At 54.1% G+C, this 26,888-nt stretch overlaps 7 protein-coding genes across 7 annotated transcripts; 2 read left to right on the plus strand and 5 right to left on the minus strand.

Moving 5' to 3' along the window:
• Positions 1-53: 53 nt before the first annotated feature.
• G6M90_00g021050 (uncharacterized protein) lies at positions 54-1,571 on the minus strand (the record flags this gene model as incomplete). The annotated part of the gene is made up of 4 exons (XM_014692956.1): positions 54-486; positions 564-1,257; positions 1,313-1,430; positions 1,503-1,571. 4 exons carry the CDS (start codon positions 1,569-1,571, stop codon positions 54-56), a joined length of 1,314 nt encoding a protein of 437 aa, XP_014548442.1.
• A 7,211-nt stretch (positions 1,572-8,782) lies between these two features.
• Positions 8,783-13,018, plus strand: G6M90_00g021060 (uncharacterized protein; the record flags this gene model as incomplete). The annotated part of the gene is made up of 3 exons (XM_014692955.1): positions 8,783-12,248; positions 12,321-12,547; positions 12,608-13,018. The coding sequence occupies 3 exons, from the start codon at positions 8,783-8,785 to the stop codon at positions 13,016-13,018; spliced, it is 4,104 nt and encodes a 1,367-aa protein (XP_014548441.1).
• Positions 13,019-13,407: 389 nt separating this feature from the next.
• gltA (Citrate synthase) lies at positions 13,408-14,969 on the minus strand (the record flags this gene model as incomplete). Its single annotated transcript, XM_014692954.1, has 2 exons — positions 13,408-13,687; positions 13,753-14,969. The coding sequence occupies 2 exons, from the start codon at positions 14,967-14,969 to the stop codon at positions 13,408-13,410; spliced, it is 1,497 nt and encodes a 498-aa protein (XP_014548440.1).
• Positions 14,970-15,619: 650 nt separating this feature from the next.
• Positions 15,620-16,666, minus strand: G6M90_00g021080 (uncharacterized protein; the record flags this gene model as incomplete). The annotated part of the gene is made up of 1 exon (XM_014692953.2): positions 15,620-16,666. One exon carries the CDS (start codon positions 16,664-16,666, stop codon positions 15,620-15,622), a length of 1,047 nt encoding a protein of 348 aa, XP_014548439.2.
• A 1,927-nt stretch (positions 16,667-18,593) lies between these two features.
• On the minus strand, positions 18,594-21,211 carry cys-14_1 (Sulfate permease 2; the record flags this gene model as incomplete). Its single annotated transcript, XM_014692952.1, has 4 exons — positions 18,594-20,029; positions 20,085-20,628; positions 20,721-20,866; positions 20,932-21,211. 4 exons carry the CDS (start codon positions 21,209-21,211, stop codon positions 18,594-18,596), a joined length of 2,406 nt encoding a protein of 801 aa, XP_014548438.1.
• A 1,378-nt stretch (positions 21,212-22,589) lies between these two features.
• alg9 (Alpha-1,2-mannosyltransferase alg9) lies at positions 22,590-24,617 on the minus strand (the record flags this gene model as incomplete). Its single annotated transcript, XM_014692951.1, has 4 exons — positions 22,590-23,648; positions 23,715-24,134; positions 24,218-24,446; positions 24,550-24,617. 4 exons carry the CDS (start codon positions 24,615-24,617, stop codon positions 22,590-22,592), a joined length of 1,776 nt encoding a protein of 591 aa, XP_014548437.1.
• Positions 24,618-25,073: 456 nt separating this feature from the next.
• naf1 (H/ACA ribonucleoprotein complex non-core subunit NAF1) lies at positions 25,074-26,759 on the plus strand (the record flags this gene model as incomplete). Its single annotated transcript, XM_014692950.1, has 1 exon — positions 25,074-26,759. The coding sequence occupies one exon, from the start codon at positions 25,074-25,076 to the stop codon at positions 26,757-26,759; it is 1,686 nt and encodes a 561-aa protein (XP_014548436.1).
• Between the last annotated feature and the right edge of the window lie 129 nt (positions 26,760-26,888).

Here is a 26,888-nt window from a genome sequence, read left to right on the forward strand (position 1 = left end):
TTCTTCCCGTGCCGCTAACATGCTCATTTTATGCCAACTATATACAAACTAGGCTATAACTGAGATTTTGCCCTCGGACTCTCCTGATAATCAAACTGCATGTACCCCCCGTGATCTCGCTCCGGATCGCCGCTCCACGTACTTCTCGTAGCCGTGCGAACCACGTCCGCAGGCTCGGTCAGTCTAGCCGTAGCATCCAGCTCATGCTCCGCGTTGTTGACGGGGCTCTTGTACAAGTATCTCGACGGCTCTCGATACGACGCCTTTTGCGAATTCCCATGGCTCGAGGCAATCGACGTCATGCCAAATACTCTCGGCCAGATGCGCAGCAGGATCAACCGTATACTAGGCAAACAAGTGCAGATCAGACCGATATTTACCTCGACGGCCGACCAGAGAGTGACGGAATACTGGTCATACGTCGGGTTTGTCGTCTTGGCATAGTCCTTGAGAGTGTTGAGGCGAAGGATCGAAATGACAGTGACCCTGCCAGTATCCAGTCAGTTGTTGCATTCCACGTTGATGTTCTGATTATGCCCAACAGCAAAAGGGGGTATACGTACAACAAGCCCGTCATAAACATGAAGGAAGCGCCAATCTTCTTCTTCCAATGAAGCTTCAGCCTGTGCAGCTGCGTGATAGGTATGCCAATGAGCCAAAAGTCAGTGGCCACATTGACAGCAGCGTTAACATACGCCGATACGTGAATGTTGACGCAGTGGCCGTGCGTCGTCGCCGCGTTGCCCGCATCGTACCGCAGCCAACTATACTCGACGGGGGTGCATTGAAAAATCGTCTTGCAGACAAATCCAACGCCAAACAGGACGTGGAACACCACCGTCCCCAGAAGAAGCTTGCGGATCACGGAGCTAGGAAAGATCTCCAAGTAGAACACGGACAGCGTCAGTTTGACAAGCGTGAGAAGCGTCAGGTACAGCATCTCCATGACGTAGAGGAACAGGCCAAAGGTGACGACTTCTTCGGAGCTGAGGCCCCAGACGTCCTTGCCGATGCCGTGCTTCCACAGCCCGGCGAGCAGGGTGGTCAGGCTGGCGATGGCGACGGGCGACGCGAGCAGGATCAGGCCGTCGTCGATGTCGAGGCGCCCGTTCCGCCGGCTGAAGAAGAACCTGTACGCGAGGCGCATGACGATGACGGCGGCGGTGATGAGCCCGAGGACAATGTTGATGACGAGGAACGGCGCCGAGGTGTCACGGACGGGCGTCTCACATGCTATCTCTGTGGCGTTTCTGGCGACTACACCGCGTGTCAGCATACACTTGAGCATCGGCTACAGTATTGTGGTTCATACAGATTGCCTCGGGCAGCGGGCACGCGCCGAGGAGGCATCCTTGTAGTGATTCGCTGTTGGAAACGGCGTGGCAAGAGTAGAGGTTTCCTGAAGCAGCCAGCGGGCTGTAGCAGTCGGCCTAGACGGCGTGTCAATATATGTATCGACTCGACATGTCTGGTCGGTCTCTGAAGACGACGTGTGGACTTACGGCACAGCTTGGCAGGTTGGCAAGCTCGACAATGGCCCGGCGAGTCGCGTCGGCCGACTCTTGCGACATGCCGCCGGGAAATGCCGCAGCAAGCTACCCGAGGAAAATCAATGGACTGTCCCAAGCCGTTTATACTGAGGCGATTGGTGTCGTGGAATCCATCTGTGTCTGGAGGCGTCGAGTTGGAAGCAGGGCGAGGCTCGTTGACTCGTGGGATCACACCGAAGACCAAGGGCTGGAGAAGCAGTCAGAAGACGAGGCTATAATATCAATTGATGCCAGGTGGACATTGGATAAGGGCCGTGTTGACCTTGACTGGGCAGACTCTTCCGCATGGCACCAGGCACGCCACCAGACCAGACCAGACCAGACTCTATATAACCGCCACGCAGAGCCTGTCCATGGCTGACAGTTGGGATCTGTGCGCAGACTCGACGGGCGTTTCTCGATTCTTCACGTCGACTGTCGCTGACATCGGGACGCCCTGACGCCGGGGACATGAATGGAGGCCAGGAGAGCCGGCGCTGTTTTTAGGTTGGACGGGCCCAACTATCGCCACTAGCTGCGAGGTCTGAGAGCCAACATGAAATGTCGTCGGGGGGGATGATTGGCGCGAGTGGGCATGGTCATGTATGTAAGGGGGGACAGATCAGGCTGAAGTGGGAAGGGGGAAGAGGGCAGTGGCATTGTGTTTTGCTGGCTTGACGGGAACTGAGGGTATCGCGTGACTTTGTACCAGACAACCAGACCAGACAAGGCAGGAGCGGTCTTCGGCGTTGGCCGTCAGACTTGACTCCACGGCCACGTTTTGTTTCCATCAATTGATGTTCCATTGGTGTCTCCAATTGATTATTTGCTGCATCGAGTCGGCACACGTCGCTGGTGACAGTCCAAGCCATCAATCCCAAATCCCTCAGCTGCAAGTTGACCTCTCACCTTTCCCCCCCCCGACAAGACGGCCATCAGCCTTCTGGCTAGACTGCCAAGTTCCATCAGTTAATGTCACCTCGGCATCGCCAACGGCTCGTAGCAGAGTCAATGGCCCCGGGCATGAGGCCATTCTGACCTGGGTGCAGTGAGCACTAGACGGCCCCGACGTTTGATTCAGCACCGATCCGTCACGCATCGAGGCAAGCCGGGCGAGGCTAAGCGTAACTAAACTGAGCCGGACATTGACAGAGTGACATTCAGCCTCCCTTGACCAAGACATGCAGCAACCCGGCCGACGGCCCCGGTCGTCGATCTGGTCTGGTCGCAGCGAACGACTTGCCAGCGTGTTTTGGCGATGCTACCCGTCAGTCACCTAGTGGTCATTTTGGCATCAATTGATGTCTCTCTTTTTCATTACGGAGTATACTGTGTGTGACATGGAGGGTCAATCGACAGCCCCGGCCCCTGTCCGCCTCAACGGTCGCGTACATGCAGTAGTCAATATGTCTGGTTCGCATCAGCTCGTCTCCATCCCATCAGGCCAGACCAGGCCCGTGATAGGGCCATTCCGGCGACACTAACCCTGTGCTACCGACGCATTGACTTTGATGGCACTTGGCTCAACCTGTTTCCTGATGTCTGGTCCGCTCCAGGGACATCGAAATAATGAGCCCAGGCCAGGGCCCTATATTCACCAGACGCTCCTATAGCACCAGACTTGACATATTGACATCAGGGAACAGCAGGCCAGAAATATCGATGCAACCCGACCAGACGCCACAAAGTCTGCAACGTCTGGTTTCCAGGAAATTACCCCGGCCTGTTTTCCCTGCGCCACCCGACATGAGCTGTGGCGCGCCAAATTCCCGCATTTCAATGTTCCTACTCCGTATTCTGCCCTCAACGCCCTCCCAGTCCTCCGACTCATCAACATTCAAGTCATACTCCGTACCAAGCAACAACCAGTCGTTCCCAAGCCCCCATCTGTCCAAGACCACTTCCCATGCTCCCGCTCAGCCACAAACAGAAGTCATAGCATTGCAATTGAGGCCCGCGCAGCACGGGACCGCATTCCCACAGCGTGCGCCGCGCTCGTTGCACGCCTGACAACGCGAGTTTGGCCAGCTACAATAGAGTCCGGCGCAGCATGGGACGGCATTGCCACAGTTCTGGCCCTGTCCGCCGCACGTCGTGCAGATGCTGTTCGGCCAGCTGCAGAAGAGTCCGGTGCAGCACGCGTTGCCGTTGCCGCAGTATTGGGCTTGCGCAACGCAGCGCTTGTCTAGATTTTGAGGCGACTCTTTTGTTGGGCTGCAGAGGCCTAGGCCTACGAGGGTGGCCGTGACGAGATGGCCAATCATCATCTTGTGGTTGTGACGGGAAAGAAGAGCAAAAGATTGGTACAGGAGTCGTGGAGAAAACGAGAAAAGGCAGCTTGCAGAAGCACGTAGACTGGTATATATACTTGCTTGCTCGCGTTCGTAGATGAATGTGGTCAGCTGGACGGGGGCTGCTGAGCTGGTCTGACTATTCTCCAATGAGGCATATGCGAAAGCAAATATTCTGTCGCTGCGTTGATGTAGGTTGCATGATTGGCTGGATGGTGTTGGAAAGTGATGCTTACACGATCCTTGCAGGAGGCGTCGTGCGACGCCTGAGTGCGTTTAAGCTCTAGAAGGTATTAAGTATCTTTCCGAGGAAGCAGTCACAGTGTTTACGGTGAGGTTTCTGTTGGAAGCATTACATGGTATAGTCGTCCAAGGACTCTTAATAGCTGGGTTGTAGGATAACAATTCACAGCTTAGACATTCTTTCCATCCATGTGCCGCGCGAGGTTATGGGAATGGCTTATGGGTATTTTGCGCCTATCCCGCAGCCCGCAGCTGAACATGCAGTCGCCGTTCCGCTTCAGCCGCATGCAATGTCGGCCGACTTTGGGCATCATGTTGGCGGATGTGACTACTGGTCGCTCATCGAGATTCATAAATACTCTGAGGCGGCAGGACGAACCACCATATCACCACCATACGGCGCGGCGTGTTAAGAAACTATCTGGGACGGGAAGTTTCTTCTACCGTTGGATGACATTTGCTTCAGTAGCCCGCACTGAGTAATACCAGGGAAAACATGCGGTTGCATCAATGCCGTTTTAGGTACTCCGTACACAGCATGGAAACTGCGGCCATCAATTTGACCTACATGTGTATCACGACACGTCTCGTACATGTCGACAACACGCAACATCCTTGTCCTCTTGCCGTCTTCAATGCATCTCATCTATCCCCAAAGCCAGTAACATTATTGCTCCGCCTTGTGATACACCCAGGCGGTTACATTGTCAGTCCCTGGGGTCAAGGCCGCTTACCGCACTAAGTGTATTTTCTTCATTACATTTTCAAATAGATAACAATAATTTTGTCACGCGATTTTTACAATTATTATTAAAAACATACTGCTCTAAAAACAAGGAGTAATTATGTTAGCACTTGAGCGGTGTCGCCTTCCTGATACCCTCAAGTTGCCCCGAACATGAGCCACGTTGCATATCTCGTCATAACTGCCTTTTGATAGAAGTTTTCATGTTAAATATTGTATACACGATCCATGTGATACTATTCAGGCACATTCACTCGGCAACCCGGATCTGCAGCTTGCAAATCATGCTTGGCACAATTGCCGACTCATAATGCGTTTCACCAACGCCAAGATTCAAAACCTTCAACCACAATTCAACCTTTTACATTCGTCAGTTGCATAACACGATAATGGCGCAGCAACTTCAACTCCCAGACTGTCGGAGCCTGGGTTCCCGACTGTCTGGCGTACAGCATCGGTTTCCGTTGCTTTGGATACACGGTGCGGGAGCCTACGCCGTCTTTCCCGCGTAAGAAGCGGCCTGCGGCGGCAAGGGTCTGAAACAGATTACCAACGATACCTGGATATGGTGGCTCGACAAGACAACGAGGAAGGAGGGTAATTCATATTGCACAAGATCTGCAACGGCGAACGGAGCATGCCAAACATGATGATGACTTGGGATTCGTAGACGCGTCTACTATTCTCCTAGATGCGAATAGCAAGGTGCTACCGGAAAGCTATACTCCGAACGAATCATTGTTGGAAAATATTCAAGAGGAGCTGAGGAACGGCTCTGGTGGCTGAGTTGATGATGATGTTGCTTTTACCCGGCTGTGGGCTTTAGCCCAGAGAGATTGAGATCCCGTTCCGTATCAAGGAGACGACGACAATATGGTATTTTCTCATGGATGAGTTGCTTGCCCCAGACACTCCTTTCTCTGGATCTAAGCCTTACTTGCTGCGAGGAAAGGGCACATTTCTGTCTTTCTTGAACATCTCGACCTGTGCTTGGCGGGTTGCCGCTATATAGATAGACCTGCAATTTCTCCATATTCATGATGGTGGCAAAGTTCAGATCGCAATAGGGTTAATCAAGTTGTGTTGTCGGGCTCACCTGAAATAAACATGTCGACATATTAACCCAAGAATAGGTTCCCCAATGTTCGGTTGAATCCATCGAGGGTTTCCTTTATAGGTATTTTAGAACTCTAAACTTAGTCTTTTATTCTACTACGAAGATAATAGTGAGATGGTTCCGCCGCTTTGCCTGCAGGGGCACTTGCCAGGTTTCTGGGTTATCTGGCTCAGGGAATACATTATCGCTAAACACGGAGAATTCGGCGAGCCTGCGACGTCGGAATCGCATTTCACGGTACCTTTCTCATTATAGTAAATTCACTACGCCTGAAGCCACATCTCTCCCGACGGCACCCCAAGCTGTAAGCGGGCGGCTTGGATCAACGCTGGGGTCTTTCGAAACATCGTTTGTATTGGTTCCATTTACCGCAAACTGAAACCATGCAAACGCCTTTCTTCCTGGCCGTGACAAGGGTGCATACCAGTAATGGGCTGTGTGAGCGCGGAAGGAAATTTTCCCGTAGGAGTAGAAGGGGTGCCATTCCTATACTCGCAAGGATCGACGGTTTTCAAGAGGGCCAGCCTATTCATAAGGGGCTTTGGTGCTTCAAACCGCCCTGAATCGTATTCCTGGAGGAACTACCCCATGGGGAATGAATGCCGCGTCTGATGGTTTCCAATTAAGACTTGTGTGTTCCGGGGATTTATTGTAGCCTTTGACCGAGTCTGTCAACCCGTCGGCGGGTAAGCCGGTGTTTGATTCTCTGTTTCCCAAAAACAACTCGACATTTGGAACTGGATGTAGTGCGTATACTCTACTCATATCAGTGATGGACGAATTATCAATTATTCGGACCAACGTGGCTATGTCCAAGTCATATCCCTCCTGGACAGATGGAAATCAGTGTTATTGCTACTGAGATACAATTCCATTCCCATTTCGTTTCACTGCTTGAAGCCTCTACACGTTTGCATGCTTTAAGAGGTGGTCACGGCTCTTTTGATTTGCATACTTCCAAAAGGCATAATGAAGTAATGACAATGAGACTCATGGGCCATGTATGACGACTCGTCATGCCTAGGACACATACCCTGTAGCATGTAGTACAAACAAGCAGCAAGTCTTCCAGCATGATGGATAGTCTGATGAGTACGGAAAGAGGAAATAGATCTTAGAATTTAGCTTTTTTTACAGCCAAGGTCAAAGCATTTTACTATGAATGCAAAGCCCCAGCCCAAGACGTCATCTCAACGGCCAAGAGATGCAGCGGTGATGTATATTCCTACTAACACTACCACAATGCTTTCAGTCCTTTAATCAAGTAACTATCCCATTAAGACGCATAGTACGTGCCTTCACCAAAGGTCTTTGATAAAATTGCCTTTTTTGAGCGTATTGCTTGGAGAGAAATAGTCGACCTACTGTCAACCAGATGTAGACTCATAGAGAGCGCCGATTACGTGATTCGGAGTAATTTCCTGAAAAGTATAAACATAAACCAGCAAATCGTTGGCTGGTTGCCAACAGAAAATCGAAGCAAGGATAATCACCCAGCCAAGATTCCGAACTATCGCGACTAGCACATCAAGATAAGTCCCCTAGCCATATCAGCATCTGTTCCAAGGAGTAACACAATTCAGAAGCATGATCCTAACCCCTTAATATCACACATTCCCCAGGATACGCTCGGACGCAATATTCTCGTGCATGACTATGTCGCACAGCCAGGTTCGCCTACTGTATTCTGATCATCACTGCATCAATTCGCTTCATGCGAATAGATGACTAAACAAACGCCTCGGGCTGACATGTGCGAATATTGGTTGCCAACACCACATTTCATAACTTCCAAGCTCAACGTATTTAATTCAAAAGGTTCCAGGCCTTTCACTACGAAGCAAGACTCCTCCCCTATCACGGCGGCCGGGTTCCTGGAGCCGCGTTTAGAATGTCCCAATTAGGCAAAGCGCCCCGTCAGTCCAACAACTTCAAACGTTATAAGTGTGAACAAATAGGTTATCCGATTAAAATAGACACTCAGACTCTCGGATTTGAAACTCGACAATCGCAACAGTGGGCCTCTTGGGTATCACTGAAACACCAAAAAACGGCATCAATCAAGTACGCTTCGCCTAGACCCCAGACTCTGCCTCTCTGCGCGGCGATTGCCCAAGCCCACCGGTTCATCACAGGGATGTCAACGGTAATGCTGATGTAAAGGCAAAAGTGGCTTTGACCACGGACGCATAATCCCGTGGATGCGCAATCGCAAGCTTGCCCCCTTTCCGTGCAGACACCACTGGACGACTTCTGCGGAAACAGATCCCAAACACGGTTCCACCGCGCCTCGCCTGCGGAAACGAGACGCCCGAATCTCGCCTGCACCCATGTAGTAGATCAGAGCGAGTCGCCTAGAAGAGAGGCCCGCGGGGGCTGGTGTATTCTTCCCCTTCGGCAACATGTGGGGATCGCCGGGGAGCGTCCTCTTCAAACTCAAACGTGTTATCCTCCGGACCTGGGTGGAAACAATGCGCTCCGTGTCGACGGCCCATTCAATAAGAGGGCCTTGTCCGGGCACGCCGTGCCGATTCTACACAGCGACTGACCTGTGCTTCGTCGCGCTGGACTCGAGCATCCTGTTGTTGTTGGTCGCAGGTCGACGACATGTCATTGTTGGACCCGGAATCCCTTGTTTATACAACCTTGTAATACTCGACGCGTCGGCACTGGCATTCTGCCTCGTTGCATAATGGTTCAATACTTGAACTGCCGATGGAGCCACCTATTTCTTTCTGTTTTTCTTCTTTTCAGCGTAATATCCACGGCGTGGGCGCAAGTCCAACATGCCGTCGAGCCGGGCGACGAGGACGAGGATGGTGACGGGAGCCCGCAAACACCAAACTTGCACAGCATCATGTCGGCGGAAACGGTGCGGGCCATTGTGCAAGATAATCAGCTGCGGCACACGTACATGGCTCTCGTGGGCGTGTTGAGCGACACGTCCCGCGAGGCAGCTGGGCGCTACGGCGTGTCTGAACTTGGCATGCTGGCGGATGACTTGGACGCCCACCTCCGTAGTGTGAATGACAACACGGACGAGGCGTACCGACTGGAGCTCAAGAGGACGACTGCCGCCGGTCATGCGACCAAGAGGGCGGGGCCGCTCGGGGGACTGCTTTCCGGGCTTTTGGGAGGCAACAAGGGAGGGGATCGGGGCAAGGCGGATGCCGGCGATCAAAACGGCAGCGGAGCAGACGACGCCGCTGGAAACGACGGCGGAGGAGGACTCGGCGGACTGCTGGAGGGTTTGTTGGGCGGCGGGGGAAAAGGCGACGGTGCCGGCGGCAAGGCGGGAGGTCTCATCTCGAACGCCATAAGCGGTGCCGTCGGGAATCTTCTCTCCAAGACGGGCGATGGCCTCGCCGGGGCAGGTTTCTTCGGAGGCGTCGGTGCCGGCGAGGGAGCGGCCCAGGGTCTCTCGCTGGCTCCGGCGTCCATGACCAAGAGCACCGCCCAGCAGGTCGCGGCGGACAATGGCATGAAGAATACAGGACTGAACCCGGTGATTCAGAATGCGGCCATGGGACTCACGGCCACCGCTGTCAAGGCCCTCATGGGCAGCAATATCTTGAAATTGCCGCCGCTCGGTGGTCTGGGGACATCGCTTGGATCAGGGATAGGCAACGGCGCCGCCGTGGGCCTGGGCCTGTCGCAGAGGAATTCCGGGCCGCCGCTGAACGGGACAAATCTCGAGGACGCGATTGGGGGTTTCGGCTTCGGGGCGAGCCAGGCCTTGACCTCGAGCTTGAACGGGACCCAGGGTTTGGCGTCGTTCCTCCCGCCCATTGACGTCGGGGCGACAGTGGCAGATGTCGGGACGGGAATTGGAAAAGGCGCCGCCGTGGGACTCAAACTCACAAACAATACTGGCGTTGCGCCTCCGCCGCCTGCATCCGGGTCGGATATCCCCCGTCTCGCGGGCACGCTTGCCTTTGGCCTCAGCCAAGGCCTCACCGGCTCCATCGATACCGGGACTCTGAACAGCCTTGTCCCCTCCAACCTCGATATTGGGGGCACTGTTCTCAACTTGGGAACGGGACTCGGAGGCGGTGCCGCAACCGGGTTGAAGCTCGTCACGCAGAACAAGAACCTCGCTCCTCCTCCGCCCAAGTCCGTGGCCGACATTCCCGGCATTGCCGGCACGTTGGCATTTGGTCTCAGCAACTCGTTTACAGACAACCTCAATGTCAGCGCGAATACCCTGGCGTCCATGTTGCCGCCGATAGACTTTGGAGCGGCGGCGTTGGACGTCGGCAGCGGCATTGGCAACGGAGCAGCTCTCGGCCTGAAGCTCACCAACGCCACAACCTTTACACCGCCGCCGCCCGGGTCGCAGTTGGATATTCCCAAGGTAGCAGGCACGCTCGCATTCGGCCTCAGCAAGAGCCTGACGGACTCTGTAAACGTCAGCAGCCTGGCAGGCAGCCTCCCCAGCAACCTCGACATTGGCGGCGCGGCGCTCAGCGTAGGAGCCGGGCTCGGAAGCGGTGCCGCGCGGGGACTCAAGCTCACCTCCAAGAACATTGCTCCGCCGACGGCAAAATCGGCCCAGGACATCCCCGGCATCGCGGGCAGTCTTGCGTTTGGCCTCAGCAACTCCCTCACCGACAACATCAACGTCAGCGCAAACAGCCTCGCCTCCATGCTGCCCCCCATCGACTTTGCCAGCGCGGCCCTGGACGTCGGAACTGGTCTGGGCAAGGGAGCCGCCGTGGGCCTGAAGCTGACGCAAAACAACGGCACTGGCTTCTCCATGGCGTCGCCGGCGTCCGCGGCCGATATCCCCAAGATTGCGGGCTCGCTCGCCTTCGGCCTGAGCAGAAGCCTCTCCGAATCCGTCAACACAAGCAACGTCGGGCTTGGAAACGTCCTCCCCGCCGACTTTGACCTCGGAAGCGCCGTCCTCGGTGCCGGGCGCGGCCTGGGCAGCGGCACGTCCTTGGGGCTCGGGCTGGCGAGCAACAAGAACTTCACGCCTCCCGCGGCAAAGTCTCAGTCGGATATTCCCGGCCTCGCAGAGGCATTCACCTTTGGGCTCGGCAACTCCTTCACCGACAAGATCAACGTCAGCTCGCAGGTGAGCAGCCTCGGTTCCATGCTTCCCCCCATCGACTTTGGCGCGACGGCGCTCAACACCGGCGCCGGACTGGGCCTCGGTGCCGCCAAGGGGCTCCGTCTGACAAACAAGGCTCTGGCCCCGGCTAGTCCGGCAAGTATCAATGACATACCTAATATTGCGGGAAGCTTTGCCTTTGGCCTCAGCGACGCAGTGGCCGGCAATCTCAACACGACGGATCTGCTGTCCCAATTCGGCGGCGGCAGCGGCAGCGGCATGGACGCCCTTTTCAGCGGAGGCGTCAACGGCCTCCTATCCAGGTTCGGGTCGCCGGCAGCATCCGGCCTAGGCAAGGGCCTTGGGAAAGGCGCGGCCATCGGCCTGGGTCTTCAGCCCGACGGCCCCCCCGAGCCGTTGGCATCCATGCCCGCCGGCGACGTCGACATTGCCGGCATCACGCAAAACTTTGCCGAGGGGCTCTCGTCGCGGTTCCTTGCGAATGGGACCGCTACCAAAGCCCTTGGGAGCTTGGGCAACGGCACGGGCGGCCTGGCGAGTCTGACTTCGGGGATCGACATCGCCCGCGCGGCCGGTGGCTTCACACGAGGCCTGATCACGGGTGCCGGGGACGGCGTGCAGGCCATTGGCGGCATCAACGCCATCCTCAACGGGACTTCTAAGCAGCCGAGCGCGGAAGTGCCCGACAGCAGAGTCGATTTCAACGACTCGACGGGCGGTGCGGCCGTGGGCTTCGGCCAGGGCTTGGGGAGCTCTGGCGTCGTCACGCTGCAGAAGTTGCTCGCGCAGGGCATCAACTTGGGCGCGGTGCTGTCCGGGGGCTCCAAGGTGAAGAGGGATGTAGAGGAACCGACCAGGGCGCTGGCGCTGGCAGGTCGAGACGAGGGTGCGGCTTCCGGGCTCAACTTGTCCAGCCTGTTCACGGCGGATTCCATCTCTGCCGTGGCGCAAAAGGGCGTCGACGCCCTGACCTGCGATGGCTTCGCGGGCGTGCTGCTCGTGGCCAGCGGCCTGCAGAGCAGCGGCTCCGTCTCTTTGGGTGGCGGGGGTTTGAGCGAGAATGTGCAAAACGCCCTGAGGGCGCTCATCCCCAAGAGCATGATTCGCGTCGTGTCGCAGGGAAACACGTTTGACATTGACGGGAAGCAGTTGGGCGACGTCTTCATATCCGGCGGCAACGCGGTGCAAGCCTTGTCCGTCAACGGATTTCCCATCAACATATATACTGCGTTTGTATCTTTGCATGGTAAGCCCGTCACAAATCCTTGATCCACGTGTAGTCGAGCACAAAAGACACTAACATGTATGATGTGGCTAGTTGGGTCTGCCATTATTGGGTTGTTTTTCCTCATGCCCTTCGTCATGAGTCTCACCAGCCTGCGAAACATCCTCACTCGCCTACGCGTGCCGGATGTGCTGCCGAAATGGACACCCAAGGTCTGCAGGCTGACCGTCATCTTTGGCGTGATCCCCTCCCTCATCCTCCTCCCGGTCTTTGGTATTCTCGCCGCGTCGGGTACTCAGCATTTTCGCACCGCCCACGGGGTAAGTTTGATTCACTCCTCCACCTTTTTCCACCCCCAACGACACTGACAACTCGGCAAGATCCTTGGCCTCATCACCTTCATCGTTGCTATAGCTGCTGTCGTGCTGTACTTTTACTCCAAGCCTGCTGCGCTCACTCCCGGAGACCCCATCCCGGGAAACAGCCAAGTGACCCGGTTGTCACTCGCCTCCAACCTCGTGTACCAGCTTCTGTCGGTGCTCTTGTTCTTCACCGCCATCACGGGATACGCCGACTTGAGCAGTGTGACATTGTGCTTGACAAGGGCTGTGGTTAACTTTGAGACGGCGGTTTGGATCGGAATGGTGCTCGTGCCAGCTTTTGTCATTGGCCAGTTTTTAACCGGCTCGGAACTGCTGCTGGTATACCGAGCGCGCAGGAAGGCAAGAAAAGCGAGAAAGGCGGCGGCACGCGAAAAGACACAGGGGGTCCAAGTCGCAGAGGAGCAGTAGAGCTGTTCTGGTGCTGGGAGAGAGGGTACATTGCGAAGAAATCAGGCACGAAATGATGAAAAATAGCACCCAACTTGTCTGTATCATGACTGAATGTTTGCGTAGCTCGTCCATCTGCCATCAGTTGACACCGTTTAGCCGCAGCCGGCAACTTGAAATATGAAAAATTTGAATGCCAACTTTTGACTCTTTATGTGTCAGTGCCAGTGTGGGAATGTGGTAGCCCATATCGCGTTTGTTTTGCGACGTCGCCATTCTGCATAGAGGCATATGTTTCCTGATTGAAATGAAGCTTCTACCGGCGCAATCTGACCCAAACTACCGTTCTAAACGCCCTATCAATACAGCAAGAAATCCACAACCTATTCCAAGATCAATAAAGGCTTCTCCTATAACTTCGGCTTGAGAATTTCACCCCTTTCATCCCTATAAGTAGCAAGTTTGTTCCTCTTGCTGTCTCCGCCGTGGCTGACTTGACAGGGGGCGTCGAACACTCCAGCGCCCGTCTTTTGCCCTCGTCTCTCCGCTTGGACGTAGTCTCTCTGCCCCTCGCCGAGATACAGCTGCCTCGGGCGCCAGATCTTGACGCCCGACGGGTTCAGCATCTGCTGGCGCCAGTGCGCCAACCAGCCAACACACCGGGGCACTGCGAACAGGACGGGGTAAAAGCTACAAGGGAGCGGTTAGCAAGATGCACGTATAAATAGGCAGACAAGGTCTGGAATGATACGTACTCTAGCGGGAATCCCATGGCCTGATAGATGAGGCCCGAGTAAAAGTCCACGTTGGGATACAGGTTTCGGCTGCGCATAAAGTCGCTCTCCCCAGCAAGCTTAGCAAGAGCCAGCGCCGTGTCGAGGAGCTTGTTGCGGCCAGTCACCTCAAAGACCTCCTCTGCAAGCTGCCGAATAGCCTTTGACCGCGGGTCCACGTTCTTGTACACGCGGTGGCCGAAGCCGACGAGGACGCGCTCCCGCTTCTCCACCTTGGCCATGAAGGCGGGCACGTTCTCGGGAGACCCAATCTCCATGAGCATGCGTATGGCGCTCTCCGAGGCGCCGCCGTGGGACGGGCCGTAGAGCGCAGCACACCCGGCGGCAACGGCGCTGTACGGGTCGACCAACGAGCTCCCGACCTGGAGGACGGTTGCCGTGGAGCAGTTGACTTCGTGGTCGGCGTGGATGATGAACAGGGCGTCGAGGGCCCTCTCGAGCACGGGGTGCGGGCGGTACTCGTGTCCGGAGAGGTTGTCGAGCAGGTAGAGAAAGTTGCCTGTGTAGGACAAGCCCTGGGCGGGCCGGTTGAAGGGCCGGCCCTGTCGCATGCGGTACGATGCGGCGGCGAGCGTGGGCGCCTTGCCGATGATGCGGAGAATCTGCTTGTCGAGGACCTGGAGGGCGGCGGGATCGCCCGTGGCGGCATCCGTGTAGAGTTTCTGGCCTTGCAGGGATGGGTTCGCTTCTGGGGCAAAGGCGCCCAGGGTGGCAAAGGCAGAGGTCATCATGGACATGGGGTGAGAGTCATAACGGAAGGACTTGAACATGCCCTCAATGTCGCTGTGGATATACGTGTGGTGCATGATCTCATCTTGCCAGCTCTGGAGCTGCGAGCCGGTCGGCAGCTCGCCGTAGATGAGCAGGAATGCGGATTCGAGGAAGTTGCTCTTGTTGACGAGCTGCTCGATAGGGTACCCTCGGTATCGGAGGATGCCATCCTGGCCATTAATGTAGGTGATTTTGCTCTGGACGACGGCTGTGTTCATGTAAGCCGGGTCGTAGACTCGGAGGCCCTGGCTGGTCTCATCCTCGGCACGGTCGGTGTGCGACTGCGCCTTGATCTTCTTGATGTCGGTGGCCAAGACCGAGTTGTGCTGGATGGGAAGCTCATAGCTTTTGCCGGTGCGGTTATCCACCACCGTGAGCGATGGACGGGGGATGGTCTTGACCGTCATGTTGGCTCGGGGCCAGGCGCGCGGACGAGCGGAAGTGTCAAGGTAGATGTCGCGTGGGAAGACGCAGTGATGATGACGGAGAAGCTGGGGTCGAGGAGTGACACTGCAATTGGAAGGGGATGGTTGTGTTGGGCGTTGCGCTTTTAAGTCTGGCCAGAGGTGACGAGCTTGGCATATGAAACGGCTCAATTCGGGATGAGCTTCATCAAGACCGAGGCATCGAGTCCACGGTGCCAGCTGTCAAAATAACTGGGTCGCACAATCCGCCACATTCTGTTCATGTTCAACAGCACGTGCATCCAGATGGCCATTTGAACTAGAAACATGTCACGACCAATCAGACTGCATCGAAAATGCGTTCGTGTACGCGTACCAACATGACTGTACCAGCGCTGCTTATCCAACTCAGCTATCGTTGATTTCATATTTGCTACTTGAACCAAAGTCCTTGATCCATCGCGCTCATGGCCAAACTTCATTGGCCTTGCTACTTTGGCACCTGAGCCGGTGGCGGTTGACGGCAATGTAGCCACCAGGTCCAATAAATCACCATCTGGACAACATCGAGTCAATTTTCATGACCCCCAAGGTCATATATTTAGCATTGCCGTCGAGTCTTGTATCAGGATTGCCATCTTGGCGCCACCATCTCATCCCAACACTGCCGGCACGTCTTCCTGGAGATAATAGTCCCTCACCTCCCGTTTGAACCACAGCGTGGCGACCAAAGCCAAGCCATGGAAAACAGTCGTCAAAGATAGCGCCATGTAAAACGGGGTCCTCGGCGAGCAGACCAACTTGCAGACCATGACAAGCGCAGGAGAAGCAACAATCCACATGATACACACAGCAGCACAGGCCTTTCGCTCTGCGCCAACGGGACACGGCGACGGCACAGCCCCGATATCCTTGAGCACGCCCGCCGATTCCGGCACCACGCGCAGCCAGACGAGCGTCTGCCCTCGCCTGGTTGGCCCTTCGAGTGTCAACGGATACAAGGCATCGATGAAGCTCAACGGCCGCGGGATGACCAACGGCTCAGAGCTCGGTATCAGAATATGGAACCGGATCCCCTTGCCAGCATCTCCCATGGCTTGAACCAGCGCCACCCTGACGCAGAGCATCCATCTGCAGAGCACAAAGAGGTCGTGCGCAACACCTATAAACTCGGGCGGGAGCTGTCCCTCCGCCCTCTCCAGCCTCACAAACGCGCCCATCCAAGCGTTATCAGGGTGAAAAACGAAGAAGCAATGCCCGTTTCCGTCGTTTCGGTACTGGCTGATTTTCAAGGCGATAAAGTCCCATACCACCCGGGCGAACCCCAGAGAGCTGCAGTCCGTCATGACGATGAAGGGGTCGTTCATGGCGGCAACCATGCCGGCCATGTCTGGTAGGTGAAGCGGAATTTGATGGCCGTGGTACGTGTCGCAAGCCTCGGTGGTTATGGTTCCCGTGGCCATCAAGGCCTTGGTCCGCGATTTGATGGCCGAAGGCCTTGTCGGCGTCCAAATTGACGCCGAGTCATGTTGGATGACCCTTTTGCACGTCGATGCCGAGATGCCCGGTGCCCCGCGCGACAAGAGCCATTGAAATAGCGATGAGACGTCCCGAACCACGGAGAATATTCCCTCTCGCCACTCTGGATAGTTGCCCACGAGGTAGAATGCAATTCCTGCCGAATATACACATTGCCACATTGTCGCGACGTGCTGAGCATCGTGGGCACGTGGAGCAAAAAGTTGTTGCTACAAGCGACGGAGCAGAGACGTGGAATAGTAGCTAAACGCAACGATCTATATGCAATGCTGAGCGTTGATATCCGATTCTCATGGTGCGTATTGATGCCCAATGCCCCCGCTGCTGCAGCTTGTGTCAGACAAATGCATTTGTTCCTGGGTAAATGCGGTGTGACCAAGAAAAGAGTTGACGTCAAAATAGTCGCAACTGCTCAGTATGATATCCAAACCCACCAACGAACTTCTCTTTTTTTGCAGAAATTGGCAACATGTCAGATTCATTCTTGGCTTCCATGCGGAAACTCGTCCTTCCAGCCAGCGTATTCGATCAGCCCAAGGTGTATTGTACAACGACGCCGGCATTCGACATGCCGTCCCGTGTCTCAGATTCTGTGGCTATGCTCAAACCGTGCAAGAACACGGCATCCTGATTTGCAGGCAACTCCTGGCCCTGATGAACGTCATTCGACCGCATGTTGCACCAGCCTACCAGCATCGAAATACAATCGAGCAGTGATTTGGTGGTATCCAACGGGGACAGGTCTCGACGCAGCCCGCACTTTTTATAGCGCGGCGACGTAAAGCCGGCACATGGTGCGACCAGACTGGACAACATAATGGTCGCCATCAAGTCGACGCTAGCATATTGTCGGCAGACATCTTCTAGGAAACACACGCCAGGGCGCAATGAAAGGCCGTGTTGGCATCGTTTCGGTGATGGTTCCGTCTTCATTTGATAGCTCGTGTCGGCGTACGAGTTCAAGCCTCGTCAACGTGCTGTAGACACTATCAATCTTTCTGTTAGTGGGATATTCAGGTACGCTGGCTAGTCAAGACAGAATGCGGCTGTAAGTGCTGTCTAGTAACATAACCTGCTGGGTTTAGGCGAGGCCAAGGGCAAAGATACATATGTACCTACACTAATCCCAAGGGGAGCCCTATGAGAGCAATCTCCAGCCGCCCCTGCAACCTGAAAGATGAGACTCAAAAGTCCACCGGACGGTCATTCATGAGAAGCCGGCGGTTGGTAACCATATAAAGCTCCCAGTCGTAAATATTTAACCTCGGTCACAGCGCCTCGACCTGCCGAGACTCCTGTTGCCCTGTCTCGGTTCGAACCACCATTTCCGGCTCATACAAATCCTGTAAAAATTTCCTGTTTACCCTCTACTTTTTTGAATGCGTACGTATTTGCTCATTTCCATGCTCTCTCATGGTTGATCGTCTGCCGTGCAGCTTGCAGTGTATTTTGTTGAAGGATATTGTAAGTTGTAACCAACTTTTTTTCTTTCTTGCTGGTCAACTAAGCGGTCTAATTGGGATAATGCCATTGTTTTACAGCGCTTAAAGCTTGTAAGAATATAGACTGACTTTTCGTAAAAACTGCACACATACCATCTAAATCCCGAAACTTGCGATTAAATGTCATCGTAAATGCAAAGCCCGGCCTGCTTCCTGGCACTGGGGTCGTTGTCGGAGAGGTAGCCAATCAATGCTCCAGATTCTTCCCAAAAGGGAATATTTGCCCATGGAACCGGTGTGTTGATATGCTTGGCGTTCGGTGTACAGACCACAATCCCAGAGCGCTTTCACATGCATCATCGTGGGGACTCGAAAAGGTCTTCGTCCATCACTCACAAACTCGCATAAAAACGGGTCACTACCCAATGGGACATAAAGCCTTCACAGGGCAGGGCGCCTTCAGGTAAGCCATAAAGTTAAGAAAAAAGAATTGAAATGGACCGTATATGGTGACCCTTGTTTCCACTTGCGTATTCTACTCGCAAGCTTTATCATCGCTGATGCCCCGAACGCCTGCTCCAATAAAATCGAGCTGCTCAACCCATTATTCCTGTCGAGTTTTCGTAGGAGATGAATTCAATGGTCTTTACACTATGGCCGACGAGTTCTTACTTTGGGCATCGGTGACTGCGCACTCCACAGCACTGTAGAGATCACCGTGGAAAAAAGGCCTGTTGACGCCGTGAATTGCAGCCATCCGTGGATTGTCGGCTCTGCTAGAACCCTCCCACCTCCCTAGCTTCTTCGCGTAACCTGCGACTGCGGTGATAGTTCCTCGTGTCCGTTCCTCGTCAGTGTCAGTGTCCGTAACGCATCGGTTCTCGTCTCCAAACGGCCCTTCTTTCTCTGAAAGCGTCGCCGCAATGCTGTATATGGGCCTCCAATTTCTGACAGCCTCGGGATTCTCTGCAGTTGGATAACCAAAGCCCGCTACTCCTAGAGCGCGTCGCGTCCACCGGTTATGGACATTTGCAAAATGCCACTCAACAGTGTCTGGCGCGGAATAGTTATCTAGTTGGTTCCTCAAGTCGATGAGCCCTTGTACCGATGTAATATCGACATGATTCACTGCCCCGAAATCAAGGACAATGGCACGCAAATATGGAAGAAGATGAGAGTTTGGTCGGCGTGTCCTGCCCCCGGCGTCATTCCACAGACGGTCCGACTCTTTCTCGTACCCTTCATCGGACAACCTTTGTGTGTTCTGCTCGATATATTTGGCCAAAATGTCAATGTGGTACGCTTGATTGGTGTAATTGAATCCTTCATGTAGCTGATAAATGAAAACACCAGGATAGGGAGACTCAAGCTTAATGTCCGGGTTAATGGATCCAGATCTGTCCAGCGGTATAAACGCATCTGGTGCAGCATGGCATGTTTTGTCGCAGGCAGAATGGCCTTGGCCAGGCCTGTTCTGTTTCGCTGCCGAAATTCTCTTAGCCTTTACAACTCCCAAGAACGTTCCGCGCGTCCTAGCCAGTCGAACCAACACCAAAACAATTGAGAGGGCTGCACCCGCATAGATGGATGCCTCGAGCGAGACAAATATGGCCAAAGCGACTCCAACAACCCAGATCAAAAATTCAACGGGTGAGAGTTGCCAATATTTGTACAAACTACGAGGAGGCGTTAGCAAGTTGCAAACAGCATGGATGATGAGACCAGCGAGAGCAGCTTTGGGGATATAATAGAAGACTCCAGTCAAGGCATAAAGTGCAAGAATAAGGACCCCGGCACTGAAGAGTCCCGCTAGGGGGGTTCTGACTCCCGCCTTGGAGAGGACAGCAGAAGCACCAAAGGATCCTGTACAGACGTAGCCACCAACAAATGGACTGAGGATATTGGCAGCGCCAAGCGCTACGACTTCTTGAGACGGGTTAACCGTGTAGTTGTACAGCCTGCCCATAGCTTTCGCTATGGCAATGTGCTCAATGACCAAGATGATGGCCACGGCAGGCAATTCCGGTAGTACCTGCTTAACCAAATTCATTTCGATTCTTGGCACACCGGCGCGCTGAAAGCCTGTAGACAATGTTATGCAAGGCAAAGATATGATGGGTCTGACGATGGTCCTCACCTCGCTCTATGTGACCCACGATGCGAAATTTGGCGTTCCCCTCCGCCGTGCTTCGATTCGCCAAATAGCTGATTAAAGTATAGAGCAGCATAGTAAAAGTCAATCTCAAAGACGATATGAATGACCACATTCGCCTCCTCTTCGGTTGGCGCTGCTCCATTTGGGTGCATATCCCTCGAATACCGAACAGTAGTGCGATGGAAGAGAGGCCAACCGCGGCGTCGAGTTGAGTCTGGGGAAGAAGCTTGAGCGTCTGAATTATGACTTTATATGGTGGTTCTCTTGTGTTGACGCCTGGGAGGCCCAGCGCAGTAGGTATTTGGGTCGACATGATGGTGATGCTTGCCGCGGTGACGAATGCAGATATGGGAATATATGGGATGAACTCTACCACCCAGCCCAATCGCACCAGGCCCAGGAAGAGAAGAATTGCACCCGACATCATACTTAGGCAATGGGCCACCTGCTCGTTTGTATAATCTCCGGTATTTAGGGTGACTCTATTAACCACTTGCCCAACAAGCAGTGATCCTACTGCAGTTGTCTAGTGTTCAAATATTAGAAGCTAAACGGGACGTCGGTTCGGGCTTAACTATCTAGTCCAGAAGTGGGGGAATTTCCGTTGAGAAAACTTACACCGATGACAATGTCTTTGGACGTCCCAAAGATCCAGTACAAGACTGCTCCCGTAAACGAGGTGTATAAGCCGTATGGCGGCGTCAGATCAGCCAACGCAGCATACGCTAATGCTTGAGGTACAACGACCAAACCAATAGTTATTCCTGCAGGTTCAAATTAACTTGGCATTCAAAAAGTTTAGTGGCAGTAATGCCAGGACCCCTCATACCAGCAACCATGTCTCCTGCCAACCATTGAAGATTGTACCGCTGAATCCACGACGCCGACGGGAATAGACTAGTAACATATTCAATGGCTCCTCTCCTTGAAGGGGCCAATTCCTTGAACCACTCGGCCACCGATGGTTCGTCCTCTACATAGATGTCGGCAGAGTCGAGGATATCCCTAGCCTGCTTGTCCATGTCTGTTGGCATTGCAATGTAACGCTCAGTGACATTGATGCCAAGGACCTTGCGAACGAACAAATCGGGGATCCGTCGCAATGCCATGGCGACGAGGACAAATCCGGTTATTGCAGCGTGTTATCAGAGCAGGGATGTTGTCTGGGAAGCAAACCAGTGCACAGTGAAGCGATTGGCGCAGAATATATTCAAGAAAGTCGTTTGGGTATGAAGGGGCGAAATTTTTAGTACAAGAGGAATGCATAGACCGACGAGGGCTACATATATTTGGAACAAAACGGCCCACGGTCTCGAAATGATGCGGGCGAGAGGGATGGTGAAAATTATCCACGACCGACATGTCGTTATGAGTTCAACGTTGCCAAGACCCGGCAGTCGGAGGGAAGGAGCAAACGAACAAACAAGCTTAAACCTGAAGCACCCACGGGACCAAGTGGCAGCGTGCAGTATGCGGCGTGCAGCGTACAGCCATCAAACCCATCAACCGCCAGTCTTCAACTGTCGACCCGTGACGATGATAACTCGTTCCGAGCATCCCAGCCCCGTGCAGGCATCCATGACGAATGAGAACCGTGTCAGTGTGGCATTTGAGACAACAGAGCCAGCAGAGCGGCAGCCCATAGCAAAGACAACTCGTAGTATGGCGCAAAACCCTCACGTTCCCGCCATGCCAAGGCGATAAATCGCAGCCCAATATTGAATGGACTCGGGTGGCCATGCGGCCAAGGTGGCCGTGGGCCGGCGGCGGGAGTCGTTGAAAAAATCGTCGGCAGCTGCCTCTGTACCGTCGCAGACCGTGTTGCGGGTGTCGGTCACGATGGATGCCGCCGATGCCCACCTCATCCGTCACCTTCCGCTGGTCCAAGTTGCCAAGGCGGTTCTGGATCATGGATGGGGGGTGCGGCATGCGGACCCGGCAGCAACAAGGAAACCTGCCTCAGACATTCTTCGTGTCCTCCATCGTCATCATGGATATTTCATCATGACGCCGCTGCTACGTAGGGTACGGGCTGTTGGCCCACGGGCGGTTTGCGCCGAACTCGATTGACCCTCGAGCAGCGCCACTTGGCAACCAGATGGCCAAGTTCTGACTCTAGTTCAACGAACCCATAATTGGCTCGATGAGACCGCAGCAACTTCTTTTTTTACCCAGTGCTCGTCTTCGACATGCACCAGACACAGATATTCCCAGCATCAGTGCCAATCAGCACCCGAATATGCATGTTCCATATCTGCGGCATTCTGGGCGCATCTCCGCCGTCCACAACACACACAAGTATCAAGTTGAAATGAAATACTCTTCAATCTTGCCACGAGTTGGGGTTCTTTTCCTCAAACCCATGTTGCTACTGCATTGCGTCTAACACTTTCTGTGTGCTTTATGCCTCATCTACAATCCAGATACCTACCTCCTATCAACAGAGGAGTCACCAGTGTACTAATGCAATCCTCACTTCAACCTTCCTTAGACCCTCTTACGCTGTATCAAACAATGCTGCCCCCACTTTCTTCTAAACTTCTCTGGTATAATCTCAAGCTCGGGAACCCATAAAGTCCTTGCCAAGATGTGCGTGTTCGCAGCATCCAAGAACGGTTTACACTGGACAACCTCCCACGTGTCCTTGTCGGCTATGTAGTCCGGCTCGTTCGGGGGCAAGGGCTCAGTTCGCAGAGGATATTGGGTGTCGACTAGGAACGAGCATGCCCTGATGTCGACGTACTTGCCAGGGTCCTCCTCATTTCGATCGTTGAGGCCACTCGTTGGAAGCCACGTACCACTCCAGAAGCCGAACCCAATCTTCGCTTCAGAGAATTCGCCAGGCAAAAGACCGCGGAATTCAGACCGAATAAACTTGGCGTGCATATCGCGTGGCAGGAAGTAAGACGAGGGGAAGCGATACCACTCTTTTCCGAAACACACGATATCTTCTTCCCTGCCCACTGGTGTTTGGCCGTGGCTAGATTGCCACAGTCTGGAGTAAATACGCAACGGGGCAGAGTATGCCGAGTAAATGCCGTAAAGTCTAGCAAGACTGACATCTAAAGCCAAAAGCATCACAGCGCTGACGGCCAACAACTTCAGTCGAGCAGGAATCTTTCCAGCAATCGTGCTCGGGTCAGTACTTCCAACCGCTGCCAAGACGATGTGAAGAGAAATGCTGGCATTGAGAGTCAAAAACGGATACACTGGATACATGAATCTCTCTTCCTTGTGAGGCTGTGCTGTGAAGATGGCTAGCCACATATAGAATGGCGTCACAAACACGACGGTACGCAGACCGGACTGGAAGCCCTGTCCCGATGGTGAAATGACTTTTTGGAGTAAAAATAGTGGCAGTGCCAATAGTGCCAGGACAAACCAAATGTTGAAGTTGAGTGCCAGGTTCTTGAAGTAGAATGTCCAAGGTTCGGTCCCATACAAATCGGGGCCGCCCGTTGATGAGAAGATGTTGTACTTGACAATGTTCCAGCTGACCACAGCAATCTTCTTGTAAAAGAAGAGGTTGATCAAGAAGTCAAAGAACTGCAGCACGTTAGTCCTGGGCTGCTGCATAGCACCGCATCACGGGTTCTTTTTTTTTGCACTCACCAAAACTATCAACCCGGCAATCACGCCACGGAAGAACCGAATAATGGACTCAATGAAAGCATCCTTATCGCTGAAAAGGACAAGAACGAACTCTTCCAAAAGGTAAGGAGCGCAGAGTGCCGAGGCAAAGGGCCATCCAAGAATCCCTGCAGCAGCAAACCAGAAAATCCCGTGTGCAGTCTTGATACCGCCGCGCCAGTTCATAAATGACGCCGCACCAAGCATACACATGTACATTGCAAAACTGGATGGCAAGAATGACGCGCTGGCGTGAAAGTTTCCAGGACAGATGACAGTCGATATTAAAAAGAACATGCCGATTCTGCCGTTCATAGTAAGGCTGATGACTTTGAACAAGACAGTCTGGCAGAGGGCGCAAACAAAGGCAAGGCCGTAGCGGATAAAGTAAAATTCAGACACCTAAAATAGTCAGGCCAAAGATAAAACACACTTTGCAACGTTATCAAGCTTGCCTTTGACGACTGGGGCAGCAATCTACGGACGCTGCCGACTATCGAATGAAGCCCGACATAAAGCCAGCTCCGGATAGCAAAGTCTGGTGAGTACTCCCATGTCTGCAGGCCATATCCATGGGACAGGTAGTGCGCCGGCTCCCAGTAATTGAACGTCTCGTCGCAATCCTGGATCGGAGCATAAAGAGCTGCAATCATGCCAGCGGCGAAAAAGACGTAAAACGCAGTGATGGGCTGGATTGGATAGGGGCCGTTGCGCCTATCAGAACAAGCCAAGTTAGCATTTCACATGCGCCATGAGCCAATGCATACGAATCAAGGGGAGCAAGGCATGGACAAACTAAAATGTGAGTTGGACGAACTTCTTTTTAGCATGGCTTGAGGCCGGATGCTCAAAATTTCGCTGTGGTGGCGAAGGATTGGGCGCCATGATTGCGAGCAGCAACGAGCCATGAAACTAATGGATGTTGAGAGGTGTCGTCATTCGGTTGGGAGTTTAGTTCCATGTACATACATATAGGCCGTTCCGGACGGGCTGTAGTGAGGTGGGGCGGAAAATGCAAACCGAGGACCCACCGACTTACTGGGTGACCTATTGACGACATTTGGTTTTTTTTTTTTTTTCCTTCGCTAGGTCCAATTTTGGTGACGAGTTTGCAGCTTATTGAATCCTCTTTGGCAAACCAACCATTTATCATTGCTGTTTTTATTTTGACATCAGTTGGCGCATTTACATCTGTAACTGTAGTTTGTTCCGACTCTCAAAAGCCTTTGTACAGACCGCTGCAAACCTACCTCTCGCAATCAATCTCCGTCAGCGCCAATCTCCGGCTGCGACTCGTGGAACCATTGGAAGCTGGTCTTCCGGCACATCACCACCACCAAGATGTCTGGCTTTCAAATCCCTGGCCTGGGGCAAGCCAAGCCTAATGAGACATTACCGCCTCTCCCAGCAGATGTCCTGGCAGCTGCAGCTAGTGTCGATGCGACAGAAGCACCACCTGCTTCATCAGAGCCACACGGGACCTCTCAACCCAAGCAAAGCGACAACAAGACCGAGGGGCTCAACACTACTGTCGCAACAGCCGCGCTTCAAGCGACCGAAGAACCCGACGCAATGATCATCGACCAGCCCGACAGCCCATCATCTCTAACCGGCGCGCTCGAAGCCGCCATCGGCGGCCTAGACAGCACCGACAATGCACCAGAGCAACCCCAACCGCAAACCAACGCAGTCGCCCTCCAAAACGACCAAAGCGAACACCCTGAATGGGAAGTCGACTCTTCCCCATACGAATCGTCCTCGGAGTCAAGTAGCTCAGACTCGTCAGACGAAGACTCCGACAACGAAGGCTACGAGCTCCTCGGCGTCGAAGAAACCGCCCGCCTCCTCATGGAAGCAGAAGGCGGCTCCGACGACGAGGGCGACCACGGCAAGGGGTCAAGTGCAGCCCGACTACGCACCAAGAATGAAATCGCAGAAGAAATCGTCCCCAAGCCAGACATCACCATCACCAGCGAGATGAAGATCGAAGAGCTCGGCTCGATCGAACACATTGTCGAAAACACCGTGCTCGTAAAGGCAATCACCCCAGGTGAATACCAGGTCCTCGACACAGGATCCGCCCTCTGCACCGCCGAGCGCGCCGTCATCGGCGCCGTCGCAGAAACCATCGGCAAGGTCCTGCAGCCCATGTACACGGTGTACTTTTCTTCCGAGCAGGAAATCAAAGACCTAGCCCTGGAAGTCGGCACAAAGGTCTTCTACCCCGTCGACCACGCGTCGTACGTCTTTACCCAGCCGCTAAGGAACGCCAAGGGCTCGGACGCGAGTAATTTCCACGACGAGGAAGTCGGCGACGACGAGATGGAGTTTTCCGACGACGAGAAGGAAGCAGAGTACAAGAGGGCGCTGAAACAGAAGAAGAAGGACAAGTGGAGGAGCAAAAATGAAGACAAGGCCGGCGGCGCGGCCAGGGGACCGCATCCTTTGAGCCAGGAGGTTTCTGCAGACGCTGGTTTAAACTACGATGATGACGACGGCCCGTACAAGCCGTTGGCTCGACCTCCCGGCTTTGGCGACGGACTCGCGCCTAGTGAATCGTACGAGCCCGCCCCTCGACCTGGCTTCCGACGTGGTCGCGGCGGAGATGTCAGAGGCCGAGGTAGTCGAGGCAGAGGAGGAGCAGGGAGGGGAGGCGGTCGGGGCGGATACGGAAACACGTCGAGAGATGGCTATTCCCTCCCTCCCCAGGGCGGCCAGCAGAATTCTCAACAGATACCTAGTCAGCCTGCTACACAACAAGCAGCTGCTCCGCCAGTCATGCCCAACTTTGGCTTCCAGCTCCCCGCTTGGCCACAATCACAAGCGGCCCCAGGACAATATCCTGTGCCGCCTCCACCTCCTCCTCCAGGCTGGCCAGCGCAAGGTCAAGGCCAGGCGGGCGCTCCAAACACAATTATCAATCCTGCATTTGTAGCGGCGTTGATGAGCCAGATGCAGCAACAGAATGGGCAGCACGGCTGGGGGGCTCAACAGCAACCGCCACCCAACGGTGGCCAGGCTCAGTGATGGGTTCGTATATACCGGTGGGAGGGATCCATGACGGCTTACTTGGATGCAATCATAGAGGGAAAAAATCATGCATAATTGATTGGCGTTTGGATATATATTTTCAAGATGGACATTGCCTCGTTAGAG

The sequence above is a fragment of the Metarhizium brunneum genome, chromosome 1, assembly GCF_013426205.1.
Source record: "Metarhizium brunneum chromosome 1, complete sequence".
In the NCBI taxonomy this organism is placed as follows: Eukaryota; Fungi; Ascomycota; class Sordariomycetes; order Hypocreales; family Clavicipitaceae; genus Metarhizium; species Metarhizium brunneum.